Source organism: Solanum pennellii, chromosome 9 (assembly GCF_001406875.1).
Source record: "Solanum pennellii chromosome 9, SPENNV200".
Taxonomy (NCBI): domain Eukaryota; kingdom Viridiplantae; phylum Streptophyta; class Magnoliopsida; order Solanales; family Solanaceae; genus Solanum; species Solanum pennellii.
In genome coordinates, this window is record NC_028645.1 from 79,853,461 (window position 1) to 79,873,536 (window position 20,076).

Sequence of the window (20,076 nt, forward strand, 5' to 3'; positions counted from 1 at the left end):
CATTTTTGGAAATTTTAAATATTAGTGTAACTTAAGTTAATTAATTGATAGTTTATGGGCTAAAGTGATAATTTATTTAAGACTCTATAATATTTAGACTATATTTAATAAAATATGTGGGTAAAACCTATCACTTTTAGTACTTAAATAATTTTAAAAAAAAATAGATATATATAAAAAAATAGGAAAAAGGAGGAACTGCTTGTGGCGGCGACGTTGAACGAGTGCAGGTATGTTGCTTTGAATTGCTNAGAGTTTTTTATTATAGTTAATCGAAAAGGGTAGAAGTTTAGAGTTTGATTCATTGATTAAGTGAGTTGTAAATGTAATGACCCGGAAGGTCATTTTTGGAAATTTTAAATATTAGTGTAACTTGAGTTAATTAATTGATAGTTTATGGGCTAAAGTGATAATTTATTTAAGACTCTATACCATTTAGACTATATTTAATAAAATATGTGGGTAAAACCTATCACTTTTAGTACTTAAATAATTCAAAAAAAAAAATAGATATATATATAAAAATAGGGAAAAGGAGGAACTGCTTGTGGCGGCGACGTTGAACGAGTGCAGGTATGTTGCTNGATATATATAAAAAAAATAGGGAAAAGGAGGAACTGCTTGTGGCGGCGACGTTGAACGAGTGCAGGTATGTTGCTTTGAATTGCTACTTTCAACATTATATATTATATATCATATATATGCATAGGCAATTATGGTAGGTAGAAAGAGAGAGTAATGTATTAATCAAATCCTTACAATTTTAATTATTTTATAATATTTCTAATTGTTGTAAAAAAATAAATAATAATAATAAAATAATACTAACAATAATCTAATCATTGGCATTGATTGCCACGATATGATCATACATATATGTTTGGAAAGTTTGGATGCAGGTAATACAATCTGCAAATTGTTTTTTTTTCATTTCATAAAACTGTCGATTTTAATATTATTATTTTTTCTTCTTTTATTTATTTTTCTTTTCTTATTGTTTACATTATAAACTAAGATATTATTAAATTGGGTTGTTGGAAGTGATTGGAAAGGAAAATATATGTAAAAATTTGTTTTAGGCTGACTTGTCTTGGTGGGATAAGACGAGTGCCATCACGTCCATTTTTTGGTCGTGACATTCATGATAATATATTAACTTAGAGTTGTCAATATAAGTTGACACACTCCATTTAAGTTAATTCATACCAGCTCTGAAGTTGAGCCTAATTCATCAAATTTCGATGAAACTCTATAATTATTATGTTATTTTATTTGATATAAAATTCAAGAATAATTGAAAATATTAATATTTAATAAATTTAACATATATATATATATATATATAGATGATTAATCATGATGGGTGCACCTTATATTAGCAAGGTTCTCCTATAATTTCAACTTTAATAGATAATGAAGGTCAAATAAATATTAAAATAATTTGAAAACACATGCAACTTATGGTAGTTGTCTATATTCACATTAGTAAGTCACCAACACAAAGAGATTTTTTTTTCAAAATATGCGGAAAGAAGAAGTATATAATATATTTTACAAAATTTTATGCATGAAAAGAATGTTTGTCTCAATAAAAGTACATACAAGTTGTAGTTACAAATTCCACCTTTATATCTTCATATAAATCATACTTACAAGTACAATCTTATTTGCAGCCTCATTTTTTGACTAATATGTATTATTTCTTATTAACTGTTTGGTTTAATATATATATATATATATATTGTATAATTTTATGATGAAATTATTTCTTTAATGCTGAAAGAAAAAAAAATTAAGGGACCCAGGATATTTTTGATATTTTATTTGAATTATTTATTTCTATATTAATTTCTAATTTCAAAATAAATTATCACCAGTATTAATATTTTTCTAAAAAAAGGGATCAAAATAGTATTTTTAACTTTATCCTAAAATTATTTATAATTGTCTAACATACCAAACGATTATATAGCTATTTCATATATTTTTCGAAACTGATATTTAGGTTTAACTCAACTTATAACACTGAAGCCAAATATGAATTTTTTTTTTTTTTGAAATGACTAGAGGAAAGCAAGTCCTTGATAATTATGTTCATATTTCTAGGGTATGAAACTACGAAAAATGTATATTATTTAATGATCTTCTATGCCGAAAGATTTCAAAGAAGTTGATTTATAATTTGTAAAGTTGGTCATAATTTTGGCATACGTGTGCACTTTATCTATATTTTTATTTTTATTTTTTTAAATAATTACTTCGTGGCCTAGTTTACACTCTAAAATTCAGCTAAAAAAAAGAGCATGATTGTTTAAATTTTATAAAGAGTTCACTCATTTTATTAATTACCAATGTGGCAAGGGGGACAAATTTTGTATAGTGGTTAAGTTGTGTAAAAATTCTTTGAGGTTGTGTTTTTCTAGCCCTAGTCATAATTATATCATTTATTACAACTATTAATGTTAATTTTGAATCAGCTACTGCAATGTGACACTTTTGTTATTCTTTATCAAATTTTTTATGCAATGGTTTTGTTATTAACCAATTTCCTATCTGATGTTTGATATTGAACAATAAAATATTTTTTTAACAGAAGCAATTTAATATCGAAAATAGTCAGAATACAAAATACTTCAAATCTTTAAAAAATTAAACCATATCAATATCAAAAAATAATTCAAAATGATAGAAATAATTTTGAAAAGTATAAGTTATATTGGTTATAGAATATATAATAACTATAATATTACTATTAATACTATCCAAATTTTACAATATAAACGGCTGAATTTTTCTTCAAAAACAATTATAGATGTATACAGTAAAGTATTGTATTCACAAATATTCCATTCTTCGAAAGTTATCAGTGATTCATCTTGGAATTGAATTTTGTTGTCTGGGAATTTATCTCAGGTCCCACCAGTCACTATCTAATTTATGTTAGGTTTTTAATTTAATGTAAGATAAACAATTTGTTTAGATGGTTATGATTACGTATTATTTGTATAATATATTATATCGTATTATCTTATTTTACTGAATATAACAATTAAATTTGATTGTATCATTTTTTATTCTTAAATAATGTCACATATTCATAATTTGGATGATAAATGTGTAAGAATTATTGAGTACAAACTATAGAGTAAAGTTACTATATGAAAAGGTTGAGTAAATGATGAAATAGAAGCAAAATAAGAAGAAAAATATTGAGGTAATTGCAATCACAACAAATCGTCTCTACACAAAGTAAGTCTTTTCATTGTTACCTAACAACTGATTTAAACCATACGATACTAACAATAAAATTCAAGTAACAATAAAATCAAATATTGTATTTAAACTTTTCTTCACTCTTTAACTCGCCTTTAATTGACTCTGTTACACCTTTTATCTTGATCTCTCATACTATTTATCTAAATTATATTGAGATAAGTGTCAAAAACACTTAAATTATATCCTTTTTTGAGTTTCATACTTAAACTATTGAAAGTTTGAGTTCATACCTAAACTATTGTTTTTTAGTTTGAGAAACATACATATTTCTTTTATACCACTCTCTGTTTCATTTAAAAGAATTTCAACATCACATTCCATATGGACAAAACATTGAACCTTGACAATAAACAAATAAATTATTAATATTAGTTAAAATTAAAATTAAAATTTCTTACCCCACGCCATCACTTCCTCTCATTCCCCCTGCCCCCCAAAAAAAAAACCCCACCCCCACCATTTTTTAAAGTTTTTATGTTGTTTAATTTTTTTTAAATAAAAGTATTTCATTTTTGTTTACTTCATCTACTCCTCCTGCTTAAAATACTAATTTAGATATTATTTTATTTCTTTTTTTTAAAAAAATTTTACCCTTCCACTTAATCCTCCGCTTCTAAATTTTTTTCTAGTGTTTACATATACATATCGAAATTAATTTTTATTTGCATTCACAAGACTTTTTAAATTTTTTTAGTTATTTATGTTATATTCGGTACACTAGTAGAATTTTTTTCTAAAAATATATGTATGTGCATATCTAACACAAAATGAGAAGAATGTAAAAAATTAAAAGTAGGAGCGGGGGATTAAATAGGATGTGATAGTTTTTTTATTTTCTTAAAATAAAATAACATCAATTTCTATCATCGGGGGGTGGGGTGAGGGGGGAAGAGCGAGTGGTTTTTTTTTGAGGGGGGAGGATAAAGTATGAAATTTTTTAAAAATATTTTATAAATAATTTTTTTTTTAAAAGGATGAGGGTTGCGGAGGGGGGGAGGGGTACGTGGAGGATGTGATGGAGTGAGATAAGAAAAATAATAATTTTTTATATGGATAATAACAATTTCCATCTTTAATTTTTAATTAATATTAATATTCTATTATTTAATTTTTATTTATGTGGAATATCATATGTCAATGTTTTTTCAAATAGAAGCGAGGATACATTAGACATACCACTGGCGTGTATTTGTCAAACTAAAAAATGATAATTCAGATATGAAACTCATATTCTCAATATATTCAAATATTTATTTAAATATAAAAATATTAGTAGAAAAGTATTTATTTATCATGAAAGATCTTTAAAAGAAATTATTTTCTTATAAAAATATTTTCCTCTGAACACACCTAAATAAATCTTTTGTATTTTGGAATGTAAAATAATTTTGATTTGGAGTTAATGATCATATAATTGTTTGGGAATTTTTCACTCTTGAAAGTAAGGATGAGGTAAAAAGTGAAAAAGTAAATCCACATTTTTACGTAAATCTTTTGTATTTTGGAATTCGAGAGAAGATGACACAAGAATATAGTAACAAGATGATGACTTTACTCAGTTATTGTTACCCACGCCTTTTTACCATATCTCCTTATTAGTCACCCTCACGATTGAAATTTTAATAGCTTAGTTAATTAATAATTCAAACATTTATTATATTAGTACTCACATTTCTAAGTAATTTTTGCTTATGTATTAGTAGTCGATCATCCGGACATTTCGTATAAGGTTATTATTTAAATATTTTTATAATTTAAAATTATAATCCTGAATTACATATTTAAACATTGATTTCAAATTATGATTTCACTTCGATTTACAAAATTTGGAAGAGTAGTGGGGTGTATGATTAGAAGGAATTGTGGATGAGAATAAAAAAATGTAGGGGTGTGAGGTGGGCAAAAAAAAACAACTAAGTTTTCGATTCTCAACAATTCCGACACAAGCGTGTGACTTTCCTGTGTTTCACTACTCCTATGTTTCAATATTAGGGCCACTTCATATATATTTCGCGGTACGTTTTATATGATAATTTATATTTTAGAGAAATATATATGAATTATTGTGAATAGTATGTATTATATTTATTATATTTTTGAAATATCGATGTTTATGTGTCTTTGTTTTGGGTAAAAAATGTCACGGGTTCAAATCCTGTCATCCCTACCTATTCTTCTCCTCTGGGCAGTACCGAACTCGATTCAGATTCCAGGCGGGGAAGACTTCCTGATTCTCTAGTCGAATTATCACTTTCATTCGACGATACAAATAAGATAAAAGGCTGTGGAGAGTGCTAGAAAAGCCAAAAAAAATCCATAATGAAGAATCTTTCAAAATTAGAGTATATATGTCCTTCACTATAAAGAAAACTAAATAAGGATATGTGGCTCAATCTTATTTATGGATTTGATATTTAGTAAATGTCGGATCAGTTAATAAGATTATGATACATGAATGTCAGTTAATATAAAAAGTATGTATGCTTTAGTTTTTGAATGACACGAGCATTAGTATTCGAAAACTAAAATGGAGTATCTACATATTTTTATAGTTCAAAAGTATATTTGTCCTTATTTATATATTTACGTAGCATTTTATATGTATTATGTCATAAAAATTATGTGAATTATTTGTTCAATTTAATAGAGATTCAATTTTTTATAGTCTTAAAAAATTATAAATCCATTAATACATTTGACCAATATTATTAAAAGATTGAATATACAATTCTTCTCTTTGTAGTTTAGGGAATCTTATAGTGATAAAATGGACTCTATGTATGCGGCTTTTAAATTTGAATTTGTGATTATTTTTTTATATCATATTGTTTAAAAAACAATTTAAACATCTTCGTATATATGGTGATTTATAATAAGAAGTTCAAGGTAACATTTTCCATTTTGAATTAATTTTTATTTGGGGAAAATGGAAAAGGAAAAAAGCAGATAAGAATCTTGTTGATCCTAATGATTATTCAAATTTTTGTACCAACAAAATTGTTTGCTTTAGTGAAAAAAAGTATGTATTTATAATCCAATGATAAGAATTAAACATAGCTAAATAAATAAAACGACCATCATTCAAAGAAAGGCCCATCATTTAACTTTAATTTTTGGATTAATAAATTCTTATCATTAATTATAGCCCTACCCCCTTCAAAATTTAAGTAAAATACAAACCAAACCATAATGGTGCACTTTTAAAAATATATATAAAGTAGAATTAAATAATTAAATTAAATCATAACTAAAATCTTTCAATATTTTTTAATTAACCATTATCTAAACGAAAAGGAAAAAGAAAAAGTAAAAGGAAGGAACTACCGGTTAGCTTAACGTTACATAACATTTATATTTTATAAACCCTTGCAAAGGTCAAGAGCGTAACACTACAAATTATGACAGATAGTATCTGAGTCAATTTATACGTATTTTAATTATTCGTAATAGAATACCTTATGTTTGCTTCTTCTGAAATTAACTCTTAAACCTCATAATACTTAATAATTGATAATCTCTACTAGCACAAAAAATCATGTAAGGAAATAATACGATCTCTATATTCTTAAATGTTATTCAGAGGTTTAACTTAAATCGAAAAATAAAATAATTGAAATCGAGAAGTAATTTTGTTTTAAAACAAAGTTTGTCAAATACAAATTTAAATAATTCAGATAAGTAAATTTTGAATATCACATGATTATAAGAGAAGCAAACCAATCGTTATTTGAACATTACATTATATATAGCATATTTATGTATGGTTCTTTGAATGTCATTTTGACTATTTGAAAGATAACGACAATGAACCAGCTAAAATTTTATTTTGTTCCTATTCATACTAATAATATATAGTACTAAATTCAAATCTTAAGTCATATAAGCCGCCAAAGCTATATTAATTTTGATATATACAATAATTTAAGAACTAAGAAAGACTCAAGAAATAGGTCTTCTTTCAATTACAAGGTTTTTTCTACCCAAAATGTCCTCTTCCACCTTTTTTCAATCACAACTATATACTCATAAAATTGAATATAAGCATATTTTGTATTTATAATTTTCTTTCATTCATAAATATGGTATTTTACTTAGGTTCTAAATTATGTACAGGATATCTGCTACCTTCTGCCGGCATATATTCAAATAACTCTATATGTATCGAACGCAATACTTTTAGTTAAAATCTTATATTTATCCTCAAAATTGATTCGAACAAGTACAAATTATTATTATGGAACTCAATCAAAAATTGATAATTTTGGTCTATCTCTGTTCATCAAGATTTGAACTATGAGATTATAAGTGCATATATTTCCCTTATTAAACATGTGGTCTGACCATCTTCGAACCTTGTGCATAGCGAAAACTTAGTGTACTAAACTGCTCAATTATATAACAACGACATGATAAGATAGCAGTTAGTATCATTTGGATTGGAGATCTTATCTTTCTTTGTTTTATTTTCCAAAATAAAAGTGAGAGTGATGTTAGAGGAAGGAGAAGCAATTACATATTGACAAGTTAGACATATGAAATGATGGAGACCATACACGTCTCAATGAACCAAAATTGATTATATATACATATATAGGCATAACATTTGCATTTATACCTTTGGAGGTTAACACTTCCCAATCATTGACCCCTACCACTCTATCAATTTTTGGATAAAACAACATTTATTCATTCAATTTTAATTCTAAAAAAAATACTAAAATCTTCCCTAACATTTAATGTAGTATTTTTCATAATATGGAGTGATTAATAGCAGTTAGGCATTGGATCTTTCAAGACAGCTATTCATCTCGAAAATAAATTAATTCGATTCAAAGTCTATCAGCTTCAAATTCTGATTCAACTTCTGATTAGGTATATATAATTCAAAATTAAGGTGATAGCTACGTAGACAAACGTTTATTGTCTTGGTCTATGCATGTATACTCATCAAAGGTGAGAAGTAACCTTACAGATGTCATGTGTATCCATATACCAAGAACTGATTCACATAATCACAATAATGTCTTACAAACTTAATTCTGAAATGAAATAATCGATAAAATTCTATCGCGTTACACATTACTACGTACACACTACTATACCATACAATTTACATATTTATGAAATTAGCATATGACAAAATATAAAAATGAAAATCACATATTCTAAGTTGTAACAAAAAGTTAATTCGATTACTTCAAGTGTCCTCTTGGTATGGCTAAATTAGGGCCCATTCATTTAATTTTCCAGATGTGTCACAGTTCATTAGGTTTGTGGTTCATCACCGTGTGGGGTTTTTAATACAATATAGACAGCTTCTATCATACTATTCATTTTTTTTTGTATATTTAGTAAGAAAATTCGAGGAAAAAACCTTGTTATATATTAACTTAATAATTTTGATAATAACAACTATGACGGTTTGGATGATGTGTACTCAAATTATTGTACGTATGATATAATTATAAGTTAATAGGTCTAGATGAAGTTGTAAAAAATTGGTGAAGTGTCACAAGATGAAATAGGGAGTATATAGATAATAAGTACTACTTGAGTTATTCGAAAAATTAATTAGAGTCTAGTGGATGTATTTAATTCATATAATAGAGGTTTAAGGTTTAACTGATGACAACATTTTAAAAATAGCAAACATAATTAAATATAATAACATTGTATAGTTATCGTTTTTATTATTACGCTTTATACCTATAGTTTTATTGTTGAGAAGGGTAAGTTTGTTTGTATATTTCGCTTGCGAATATGCAAATAGGGTAAGTATATACACAGTTTATTTATATATTTCGTATGTATATTTCACTTGTCAACGTAAGAAAGATAATTTATTATGATATATTTATAAATTGTGTACGGATACCTTTGTTATGCATAAACAAAATTCAAAATTTATAAAATTCGACGAATTAATCAAATTAAAATCATAACAAGAATTAAAAAAAGTGTTGCTGCGAATTAAATTTTTTTTAAACTATAAATATAAGACCTAACATAGGCTAAATATTTGTTATATATGATTTTTCCTTGATTTAAAACCAATATTGACCTTTCTCACTTGTCACAACATAACATATTATTTGCATTGACATCAGGGGCGGTTTAATGCCTTCAAAAATGAGGGATTTTATCTTACGCCTTCAAATTTGAGGGTCCCACCTTTTTTTAAAGTAATAATGGAATTATTATAAATATTTTTTTAATTTTAATAGAACATAAATTATATTTTGTCTTTCTTTGAGTTAATTTTGAAACATTAAAAAATGTTTCTTTTCTTATTGTCAATTTTCAAATATAACTTCTACCTGACATGTTTAATATCATAAGATTATATATATATAAATTATGACGGTGAAAAAAAATTAAAAAATTTCATTAAAAAAAAAACAATCTTAGGATTTCGAAAAGAAAAAAAGTAAAAGCTAGGCCCAATTTATATTTGATTTAGGCAACTAGATAACCTAAGCCGTCACTAATTGACATAACTATTTTGTCCTTTTGAAATAATACCACATGAGCTTAAAAATATGCATACAATACAAATTTCATTGATACAAATTTATAGGGTAGAATCGATCCTATTCGAATCGACAAATAGTATGATGACACATGATGGGAGGGTCGGGTTAGAAATTATTTAATAAGTATTTCCTAAGAGCAATTGAAGACTGTAGTATAGTTCAAAAGAAATCAATTAACGTTATTAACATCAACATTTTATTAGCGAATATTTCAACATTATCAATATTCATAAGTTCTTCTTCTCTTTCGAAAGCGTACATCACTACTTCTATTTAAAGAACTAAAATACGAGAGAGAAGAATGAAATAAAAAAGAGAACAATTTTCTCAAGCCAATTAAATTCTTAAAATTAAAAATGTTGAACCATTTAAGGAGACTAGCTCCCAATAGCATATTAAATATTCGTTTAATTGTGGTTAAGTAAATTTCTAATGTACAACAACAACAATAATAATAATAATATCATAGCTTGAAATGAATAATGTATACTAGTCATATTAAATATTCGTTTAATTGTGGTTAAATAAATTTCTAATGTACAACAACAACAATAATAATAATATCATAGCTTGAAATGAATAATGTATACCAGAATTTACAGAGAAGAAATTTATTTTGGATAGAGTTTAAATTTCAGAAAATAAAAAAATTAAGAAAAAACTAAAGTAAAATATGAAACAAGATTGGTAAAACATTTTTAAAAAAAAACAATGATAAAATAATATGATAATCAAAGTACAAAAAATAATAATCAATAACAGAAATATATTTAAAAAACTACAAAAATAATAATATAACTACGGACTACTAGTGTGAGAAAAATAAGCGAGATCTTTTATCATATAATCAAATATTTGATGGACTCACTTATTTACTATTTAAAATCATATGCTTTAATAAGATAAAATACTATTATGTCAAACTAAATAAGAAGAGGCCAAAAATTTTTATTTTTATTTGTTAAAACGCAATATTTATGTATTTTTATAGGATTTGCCTGAGGACTATTAGAAGTCGTTGACTTTAGTTTAAAAAAGAAATAATATTATATTAGCTTGGTCATCATATATGACAAAAAAGCTTTAAAAATAATAAAAACTATGACAAATCACAATCGTCTAATTGATATTTACCAGATATAATATAAAAATCAAACCTAAACTAACATTATCCATTAAGATTAATGAATAAAACTCCAGAAATTCATATAGTTTTATGTGCTTGTTTAGCCAAATTCTTAATCCACGATATACTTATGACTTAATCACGAGTTTCATGTATTTTCATTATCAAATCTCTAATGAAATCTCATTATATGTCATATTCAATTAATTATTAATAGAAGAAATATTATATTGTATTTTTAAATAAATATAAAAGATAGATAAAAAATATAATCAGGTTTAATTTTTTTTAGTATACGCTTGAGAGTTTATCTGATACAGTAAAATATATTTTATGATCAATTTTTTTTATTTTTCTTAAATTATATATTAAGATGTTTGAATTTATTTTTTTTAAGTATTATTTGTCTATCGATCATTTTCAAAAAAAAATGTGCACGTTTAGATGATGAATTGATCAAATAAATATGGAAACATATTTTATATGATAAATATTGTTATGAATGAATTACAACATAAAAACGTGAAAGTACACTCCATGGCGAATAAGAAAAGGAAAGTTTAAATATAAGAATATGGAGGTTAAAATTTAGGATAGAAGAATAGTAGATAATAAGTATTGTGAAAAAAGTCAGGTGATAGTTTCACTTAGAGTCATTAAAGTATTTATATTTATATTTTTATTTTGGGCAAAATTCATATTTGTATGCTATAGCAAAGTTTGCATAATTGCGCTCCATAGCAAACATAAAACTGTATAATTCGCTATACATATACAATTGTATAATTCGTTGGCCTAAATTGTATAATTCGCTGGCCTATTTCGCTGCAATTGTATAATTCACTATCCTATTTCACTGCAATTGTATAATGCACAATTGTATAATTCGCTGCCTATTTCGCTGCAATATTTTTATAAAATTTGCTTTGCATACAATTTAATCGAATTAAAATGTATGTATATTGCTCCAATTATGTATATTGTATTTCGCTGCAATTATATAATTCGCAATTGTATAATTCGTTGGCCTTTTTCTCTGTAATTTTTGTATAAAATTTGCATTTGTCTACAATTGAATTGAAGTAAAATGTTTGTATTGTATATTAAGTGTATAACACGAAGATATATGTTTTTGCATGTGTATATACATTTTCTCTCGCTTTATACAAAACAGAAATAGAATTTATACACTTCTGTGTATAAAGCGAGAGAGGCGAGCAGAGGGAGAGTGGCGAGCGAGAATGGGAGAGTGGCGAGCGAGATTTTGGGAGAGAGACGCCTGGCGAACTTTGGCTAACGTTTGCTATGGAGCACAATTAAATCAAACCCTAGCTACTCCATTTATTTTAGGTTATTAGTTTGCTATTATATACAATTTTCCCTTATATTTTTATAGTGTTTTATTTGTAAAGATTTTATGAATCAAGATTTACAAATGAATTAATGTATGAATTGATCATGTTCATAGATGTCAACATTCGATACTCTTTCTAATAGAGTAATACTGTTCATTTTTTAGTTGAAGGGTCAACCCGTGGCCCGCTTAGGGCTGGGTTGGATCGCCATTTTATTGACCCTTTAATTAAAAGGGCTAGCCCGCCCCAATCCATTTAACTCTCTAGCCAGTTACAGTTGGATTGGGTTGGGTTGGGCCATTCCATTTTGACACCTCTAGTTTCACTATATGTCTTTATTTTGCTGTTTTTTGTTTGACATTCATTATTCATAATAGAATTCGATTAAATTTAAATAAGCGTTAAATAATTCTACATTTAGAGAATAAAACACTCTCTCACAAAAAAACAACTTCATTCCCTAAAAGAATTTTAATTTAAAATCTTTAAATTAAAAATGAAAAAGTATTTCTCATTGATTTACCTTCTCGATCGTCTACATAAAATTAATATTTCTATTTAGTAGCTACATGAAAGACATAATACATAAATACGTCCTTCAACATTATCTGTACATAAGTAGACATTTGAACTTGTATAAGATTGAACGAATAGACACTAATGTACTACATGACCTTCTATATGTCATTTTTGTCATATGTGTATTGTGCTATGTAAGACTCATGTTTTTATTTGTTCAACTTTATACAAATTCAAGAGGGTGTTTGGATTGACTTAAAAGTTTGTCAAATATACTTTTAAGTCAGTTTTTATCTTGTCAAAGTGTTTGACAAATATAAAAATAAACTAAAATAAATATGAAATGACTTACAATAAGTTACGAAATGTTTGACAAGGTGAAAAATGACTTAAAAATAAGTAATATGACTTAAAATAGTCGAAAATGACTTAAAATAAGTCAGAAACCAAAAATAGGTCTACCACAACTTTTTATTTTTTGACTTAAAAGTAATTTCAGTTTGACTTTTTATTTTTGACTTAAAACCTATTTTTTAAGTCAATTCAAACAGAATTTAAGTGTCTACTTGTGCGTATTCAAAATTGGAGGACATAAATATAAAATGAAATCGAGCTAACAAAATTTTTATGTATTATGCCAACTAACTTATTTAATTTTTCATTTTTTTCAATTATGTATTATTTTATTTACATTATTTATCTGTTTTGTGCTCGTTATTTTCTTTTACTTATTCTTTTAGTACACTATTTTAAAGCTATATTACCATAAAAAATAATCTTTTTATCAATAAAGAGATAAAATTTATCTATATCTTAGGGAAATTATACTAAATATTAAATATATTATTCTAAATATATTATTTTTCAAATTTGCCTATATCTTAAATCTATCACTACTAATTATTGTAATTTGTTAAAATTAGGCCTTGATATAAAATATTTAATATCTGGATTAGTTATATTTATTGACCAAATTCTAAATGTAAAATATATCACTGACAATTCATCTGCACTTTTTGTCTTTCTTCTTCATCTCTCTCTCTCTCACACACACACACACAGTCACTGTACAACATTCACTTTCTCATTCCTTTGATCTATAAAGCATCAAAAAACAACTCTCCATTACTAACAACTTCTACTTCCATTTCTCTCTCACTTTTTTACAATCTTTTAAAATTTTCACCGGAAAAAATGGACCAAGTTCAGCCAATGTACCGGCCACCGCCGCCGGAGACACCAAAAGAACCTATGGAATTTCTATCTCGTTCATGGAGTCTCTCTGCTTTTGAAGTCTCTAAAGCTTTAGCTCCTCCTCAAGTTTTACCTAAATCACTGTTTGGTGGTACCCCTTCTTATATTGGGAGTGGTAGTGGTACTATACCGGAAGATATCGCAGCCGAATTAGATGAATCCGCCATTGTTTCCGGCAACCCTTTTTCTTTTGCTTCGTCGGAAACTTCTCAGCTTATTATGGAACGTATTATGTCTGTTTCTGTAAGTACCACTTTTCACTGCTCTGTTTTTTTGCAAAAAAACAGAGGAATTTGGGAATTTGACTTTTTTTTTGTTTGTTTATTTCTGTTTTCAAGTGAAACCCATTTTTCATTTTTGGATTTTTTTGGTGGGTTTTACTCTTTGTTTTTGGATTTATGGGAAAACCAAGAGCTTCTTGGTAGGAGCTGAGTTTTGAGGACATTAATGGTGACACAACTGTTACTTTATGATTTCTTGAAAATATCAACAAGTGTATTGAATTAATTTTTTTTTTTGCTTTTTCAGAGCTACTACTACTGGTTTTACTCTCTCTGGGTTTTGTTTTTGATTAATTTAATAACTTAAAATCCACCAACAATAATTCTCTCCATTTTCCTCTGTTAAAAAGAAAAAAAATAAATTCTTTGTCTCTTTGTTTCTGGGGTTCTGTAATTTTTAATCTTTAGTACTAATACACCTAATATTTTATTGATTGATTTATATTTATGTGGTGTACAGCAGGATGTTTCACCACGCACATCTGGACGGCTCTCTCACAGTAGTGGACCATTAAATGGTGGCTCTCTTACAGACAGTCCCCCTGTTTCTCCTTCTGAAATGGACGATTCTAAGGTTTGTGTTCTTTGTTTTTCTCTTAACATATGACTCAGATGTTAGCTTCTTTTTTCTCCATTTTAAGTTTTTTCTGATACAAAGCACAAGTTTCTGAAGTTTCAGACTTGTGAGAGACAATATATCAGCTTTCTCTTTAACCAATACCCCTACAAACTCTGTACCAAATTGATGCTTTTCTTTGCTTTGTGAACAAAAGAATAGTTTTGAATCAGATTTCCCCTTTTTTTAATCTGGTTTTGTAATTTCAAGAATTGATCATGATTGACTTCTATGTAAGTATTTGTTTAATCCATATCTGAAAGAAGTAATTTTTTTTTTACATTAGTATGAGAAATGCATCTGTACATGATGGGCTCTGTGAGAAAGGACAGTGTATTCTGTATTCAGTATTCACTGTGATCATCTCTGTTTAGTACTGAGAAGATTTTGGTATCTGTATAGTTTTAGTGATAGTACTGAATGAGTAAATTACCAGATTGTCCTTTGTTTTGGATGTCAATATTGGGTTACTATTAAAAAATTTCATTCTTGATGGGAGTTATGGTGGTGGGGGAGGGGGTACTTGTTTGAGAGCCAAGAAAAAATGGTCCAATTTTCCAGTGGGGTTTTTTTAATCAATTTGAGATTTAATGCTGTCATGATGGTGTTTGGTTCATAAATGTTTGCTGTTAATTAAGTACCTTGCAGAATGTAGGTAATCTTTACTGGCATTAGTTTTTGCTGAAATAGTGTGGTGAGACTGTTTCAATGGATGCTGACACATAGTTTTGTTGTCTTCAGTACTGTCGTGTAAACAACGTACCGGTTAATAATCAGTATAGGAGTAGTGCTACTGCTACTAGCTCGGCTGTTACTGGTGGTGGCGGTGGTGGAGGAGGGAGGACGGTGGGTAGGTGGTTGAAGGATAGGAGGGAGAAGAAGAAAGAGGAGATGAGGGCACATAATGCACAACTTCATGCTGCTGTATCGGTTGCAGGAGTTGCTGCTGCTGTTGCTGCTATTGCTGCGGCTACTGCAGCTTCATCTGGTAGTGGAAAGGATGAGCAGATGGCGAAAACTGATATGGCTGTGGCCTCTGCTGCTACATTGGTGGCAGCTCAGTGTGTTGAAGCCGCTGAGGCTATGGGAGCTGAGCGTGAACACCTTGCCTCGGTTGTTAGTTCTGCTGTGAACGTTCGATCAGCAGGGGATATTATGACATTAACTGCAGCTGCAGCTACTGGTACACATCCACATTTTGCAATTATGTTAATTATATTCCACTGTTGTTTGTGGTAGGTGTTTGAATTAACTTGTGTTGTATATATGTTCTTTAATTTATAATTACTGTATTGTAGCTCTACGTGGTGCGGCTACCTTAAAGGCTAGAACATTGAAGGAAGTATGGAACATAGCAGCAGTAATTCCTGTTGATAAAGGTATGGGAAGTGGCAATGGTGGTGGTAGTAATGGTAGTTCAAGTGGCGAGCTAATCCCCGAAGAGAATTTTCTTGGAATATGCAGCAGGGAATTACTTGCTCGAGGTGGTGAGCTCCTCAAACGTACTCGCAAAGGTATAAATTCAATTCTTGAACATACTAATTAATCATTCTTAAGCGATGGGGTATCGTCTTTTTTTTTTTGTTCGTTATTAATAGTTCTTTGTGTATTGCTTGCAGGTGATCTTCATTGGAAGATAGTATCTGTATATATAAATAGGACAGGACAGGTAAGGCTTCTTTTTTTCAATAATTGTATAATCAATAGTTTCTTTAAGATCAAATAGTTTTCTTTGTGACAATGATTCCATGATCACAGTAGAAACTTCTTGCTGAAAACTGATGATAAAAAGTTAAAGTTATCGCATATAATCGTATAATCGAAACAAAGGAATCTACTTTCTTACTGCAGATTATTAAGTTGGAGGTTTCTTTTTTTGCAGGTGATGCTAAAAATGAAGAGTAGGCATGTTGCTGGGACCATAACAAAAAAGAAAAAGAGTAAGTTTTTGCTTTGCTTTTTGTCTTTCTTCCTCTTTCTCATGATGTGAACACAATTGGATTGTGGGTCTTTCCTTCTATTTTTTGGGGATTTGAGAAAGCAACAAATTCCACAACTTTGATCAATGATAAAAGATTGATAAAGTTGTCATCTTTATCATAATAATGTGTAGTGTTCTTTAGCCTTTTCCTTTTTGATGTTTTTTGTAGATTTGGTTCTGGAAGTGATGAAAGATATTCCAGCTTGGCCAGGGCGCCACTTGCTTCCGGGTAGTGACAACTTCAAATACTTCGCGTTGAAGACTGTTCTACGAGGGGTCGTTGAGTTTGAATGTAGAGACCAGAGAGAGTATGATCTATGGACTCAAGGTGTTTCAAGGTTGCTAAGTATTGCTGCAGAAAAAAACAGTAGACATAAATTTCGATGATGTTTTTTCGAAGTGTAGAAACTTGCATAATGAGTAAGTTTGGTTTAGCAAGGGGTTTTATGTTTTTTGCCTCTTTTGATGGGATTTTAGACTAACAAAATGCTATGATATTGGATGGGATGTTTGTTTTTTACTTGTGGAAGTATTTCTATTGTAAAAAAATGAAATTAAAAGTATATGTTATCCAAATGGGGTCCTACTTATTTTACTTTTTAAGAATATAATTTTGAGCTTATGTTGTGTTTCATTTTTGTTAAAGTGAACCAAAGAAAAGATGGAAAACCATGTGAACTATGTCCTTTATTGTTATATATATATATATATTTTGTGGGGAAAAGGAAAGTGGTATCTTGGACTGTGGCTCAGTCAAAAAGAGAAAAAAAGATTTAATATTTGAGTATAATATAGTGGGATATAAAGATTTGTCTGTGATTTTATGGCACTTAAATCAAATATTTGGACTTAAGCTTTTATACCTTTGTTTGTTATTGAAGCTCACATCAAGGTTTCTTTTTAGATAGATACACTTTAATTTTGTCTTGATCTATACTAATTTCTTTTGCTTCCATTTGGAGGCACAACTTTAGTAGGAATAATATTTTATCATCCGATAAAAGAATAAATTTTGTGTCTAACTCAATTCCTTAAATTAACTTGTGAAAAAAGAACTTCTCAAGCCATGTTATTAAGGAGATGCTCCTTTTTTTTTTTTATACCACGTGACCTTTTCAATATTTTTTCTTGACATAATATATAAATATGTTTAATTTGATCTCAATTGATACCTATGTCATGCTATTTTGAATATGCATAAATAGATCATTAAACTTATATAAAGTTGAGTAAGTATACATACGCATGCTACATAACATAATATATACAGAATGCTGCGAATGACTCGAATTATCATATAGAAGATCAAGAAGAATATGCGCATCTAATAAAAAATTATATATTTAATCATACGCAACCAAAAAACTAATTGTAAACAATATAAATGCTAAATAAGGCCAAATGACATTCATATATGCCTTTTCTCTTTTTGATTCTACTTCAACATTTAAATTATTAAATTAAAAAAAAAAAGTGCAATTATGTTACCAATTGGAAAAAAAAAGAAAAAAAGAGCCACATATGTTTAGGATAAATCTTACACTATAGGATATCTCCCAGTTTGCTAATTAGAAAAAACCATAAAACTCTATACACAAGAAAATTTATAAACATTCTCTCAAAAACATATATTTCCAAGTAAATTGGAGTATTATTTTTTTTATTCACCAGAGATTCCAAGAAGAGCTAAGAAGAGATTAACGATGTCTCCGAAAAGGCAAATTGCTGCAATGACATATTCATCGTACGTGAAGTTCCTGATTAAGTTATTCGTATCGTATACCAGATATGCTGAGAATAGTAATGCTGCGAGACAACTATATACCACTCGTGCTTCATGTCCTAGATCGAGAAGAAACTGTTGCATTGTCGAAAAAAATATGTGTTAGGGAAAAAAAGTATGTAAATATACGTATTTGCATATATATATATATACGTATACATACCTGCAATAGAATAAACATAAATAAGACTATTGAGGCACAAAATAAGAATGGGCCTAAAAAAGTGAAGTCTTTGCCTCTACTTGCAGCCCAAAATGTGTATAAGGTAAGGCTAACAGTTATAAGAACTGTTAGCCCAGCAGCAATCAAGATAGTTTCCCCTGTAAATAAATAAACCAAAACATTACTTAAATGATGGATTTTCATAATCGAACGCGTAAAAGGATTCAATGAATTCGAAAGATGTAATTGGAGTGTAAAATAATCCAATGAATTCGAAAGATGTAACGGGTCGTATGAGGCGAAAATCTGAAAATTGTTACTCATATCTAATCGCCAATCTTATTATTCATTTTGTGTAAAGTTAATATTCATAATTTCACTTATGCTACAAGCATATTTACCAAAAAATAAATAGAATTGCATTTCCATCAACACGACTAATCTCCTTGTAAATGTAGAAAAACAACCACCAAAAGTGTGATGGGGTAGTAATAATGAGACTTTCGAGCGATCAATGGATTAATCAAATTCCAAAACAGATATATAACATCAGATGAAAATTAAAAGAAAAAAAATAGAACGAAGATCTATAATGTATTTTCGTTATACAATTTTCACATTATGTATTTTATGCGACGATCAATTAATAATATTGGTGTCCAATATACATAATTAAAGAAATATAGCGATAATAAATTCAGTCCTACGATGATGGTATACACAATTTTACTTTACCTTACGAAATAGAAATATTGTTTTATGTTAGACTATTGACTCAAGATATATCATTAAAGAAATAGCATAAGATTTACAAAGTATATATCCAAACAAGATTTTTCATACTGTGAATATAATTTAACATATTATAGCAGATTTAGAAAATATTACCGGCTCTTAAAGCGCAGGCTGCTCCAACAACACATGCCAAACACAAGGTGAAAATTCCCATAAGAAGATAGTTCCATGGATGTTTTTTCCCATATCGACCCATCAAGAAGATAACTGCAAATTTTATAACAAATATAAAATAAATCAAAATGATTAGTATAATATTTAAACTAAATCATAAAAATTAAGAATCATGACATTAAATAGTAACATATATATTCAACATTACTATAAAACTTAAATAACATTTAGATACATTAAAAGAGTTCTACTCTAAGATCACAAACACCCCCCCCCCCGG

The 20,076-nt window shown here is 28.0% G+C and overlaps 2 protein-coding genes across 3 annotated transcripts in view; one reads left to right on the top strand and one right to left on the bottom strand.

The window, feature by feature from the left end:
• The first annotated feature begins 13,798 nt into the window (after positions 1–13,798).
• On the top strand, positions 13,799–17,534 carry LOC107029204 (VAN3-binding protein-like). 2 transcript variants are annotated; one of them, XM_015230563.2, is made up of 7 exons: positions 13,799–14,306; positions 14,805–14,918; positions 15,702–16,143; positions 16,259–16,474; positions 16,580–16,629; positions 16,843–16,900; positions 17,111–17,534. In XM_015230563.2, the coding sequence occupies exons 1-7, from the start codon at positions 14,004–14,006 to the stop codon at positions 17,326–17,328; spliced, it is 1,401 nt and encodes a 466-aa protein (XP_015086049.1). In that variant the 5' UTR covers positions 13,799–14,003; the 3' UTR covers positions 17,329–17,534. The 2 variants fall into 2 exon arrangements, with proteins under 2 accessions (XP_015086049.1, XP_015086051.1); XM_015230565.2 differs by having other exon boundaries at positions 13,834–14,306; positions 14,808–14,918.
• A 788-nt stretch (positions 17,535–18,322) lies between these two features.
• Positions 18,323–20,076, bottom strand: part of LOC107030797 (protein LIFEGUARD 4-like) — a 3,462-nt gene continuing 1,708 nt past the window's right edge. The window contains exons 3-5 of the mRNA XM_015232047.2: positions 19,776–19,889; positions 18,888–19,045; positions 18,323–18,799 (exon numbers count right to left, since the gene is read on the bottom strand). Of these exons, the coding sequence (XP_015087533.1) occupies positions 18,602–18,799; positions 18,888–19,045; positions 19,776–19,889 (470 nt within the window). The 3' untranslated portion in view covers positions 18,323–18,601. The remainder of the gene's footprint in view (positions 18,800–18,887; positions 19,046–19,775; positions 19,890–20,076) is intronic.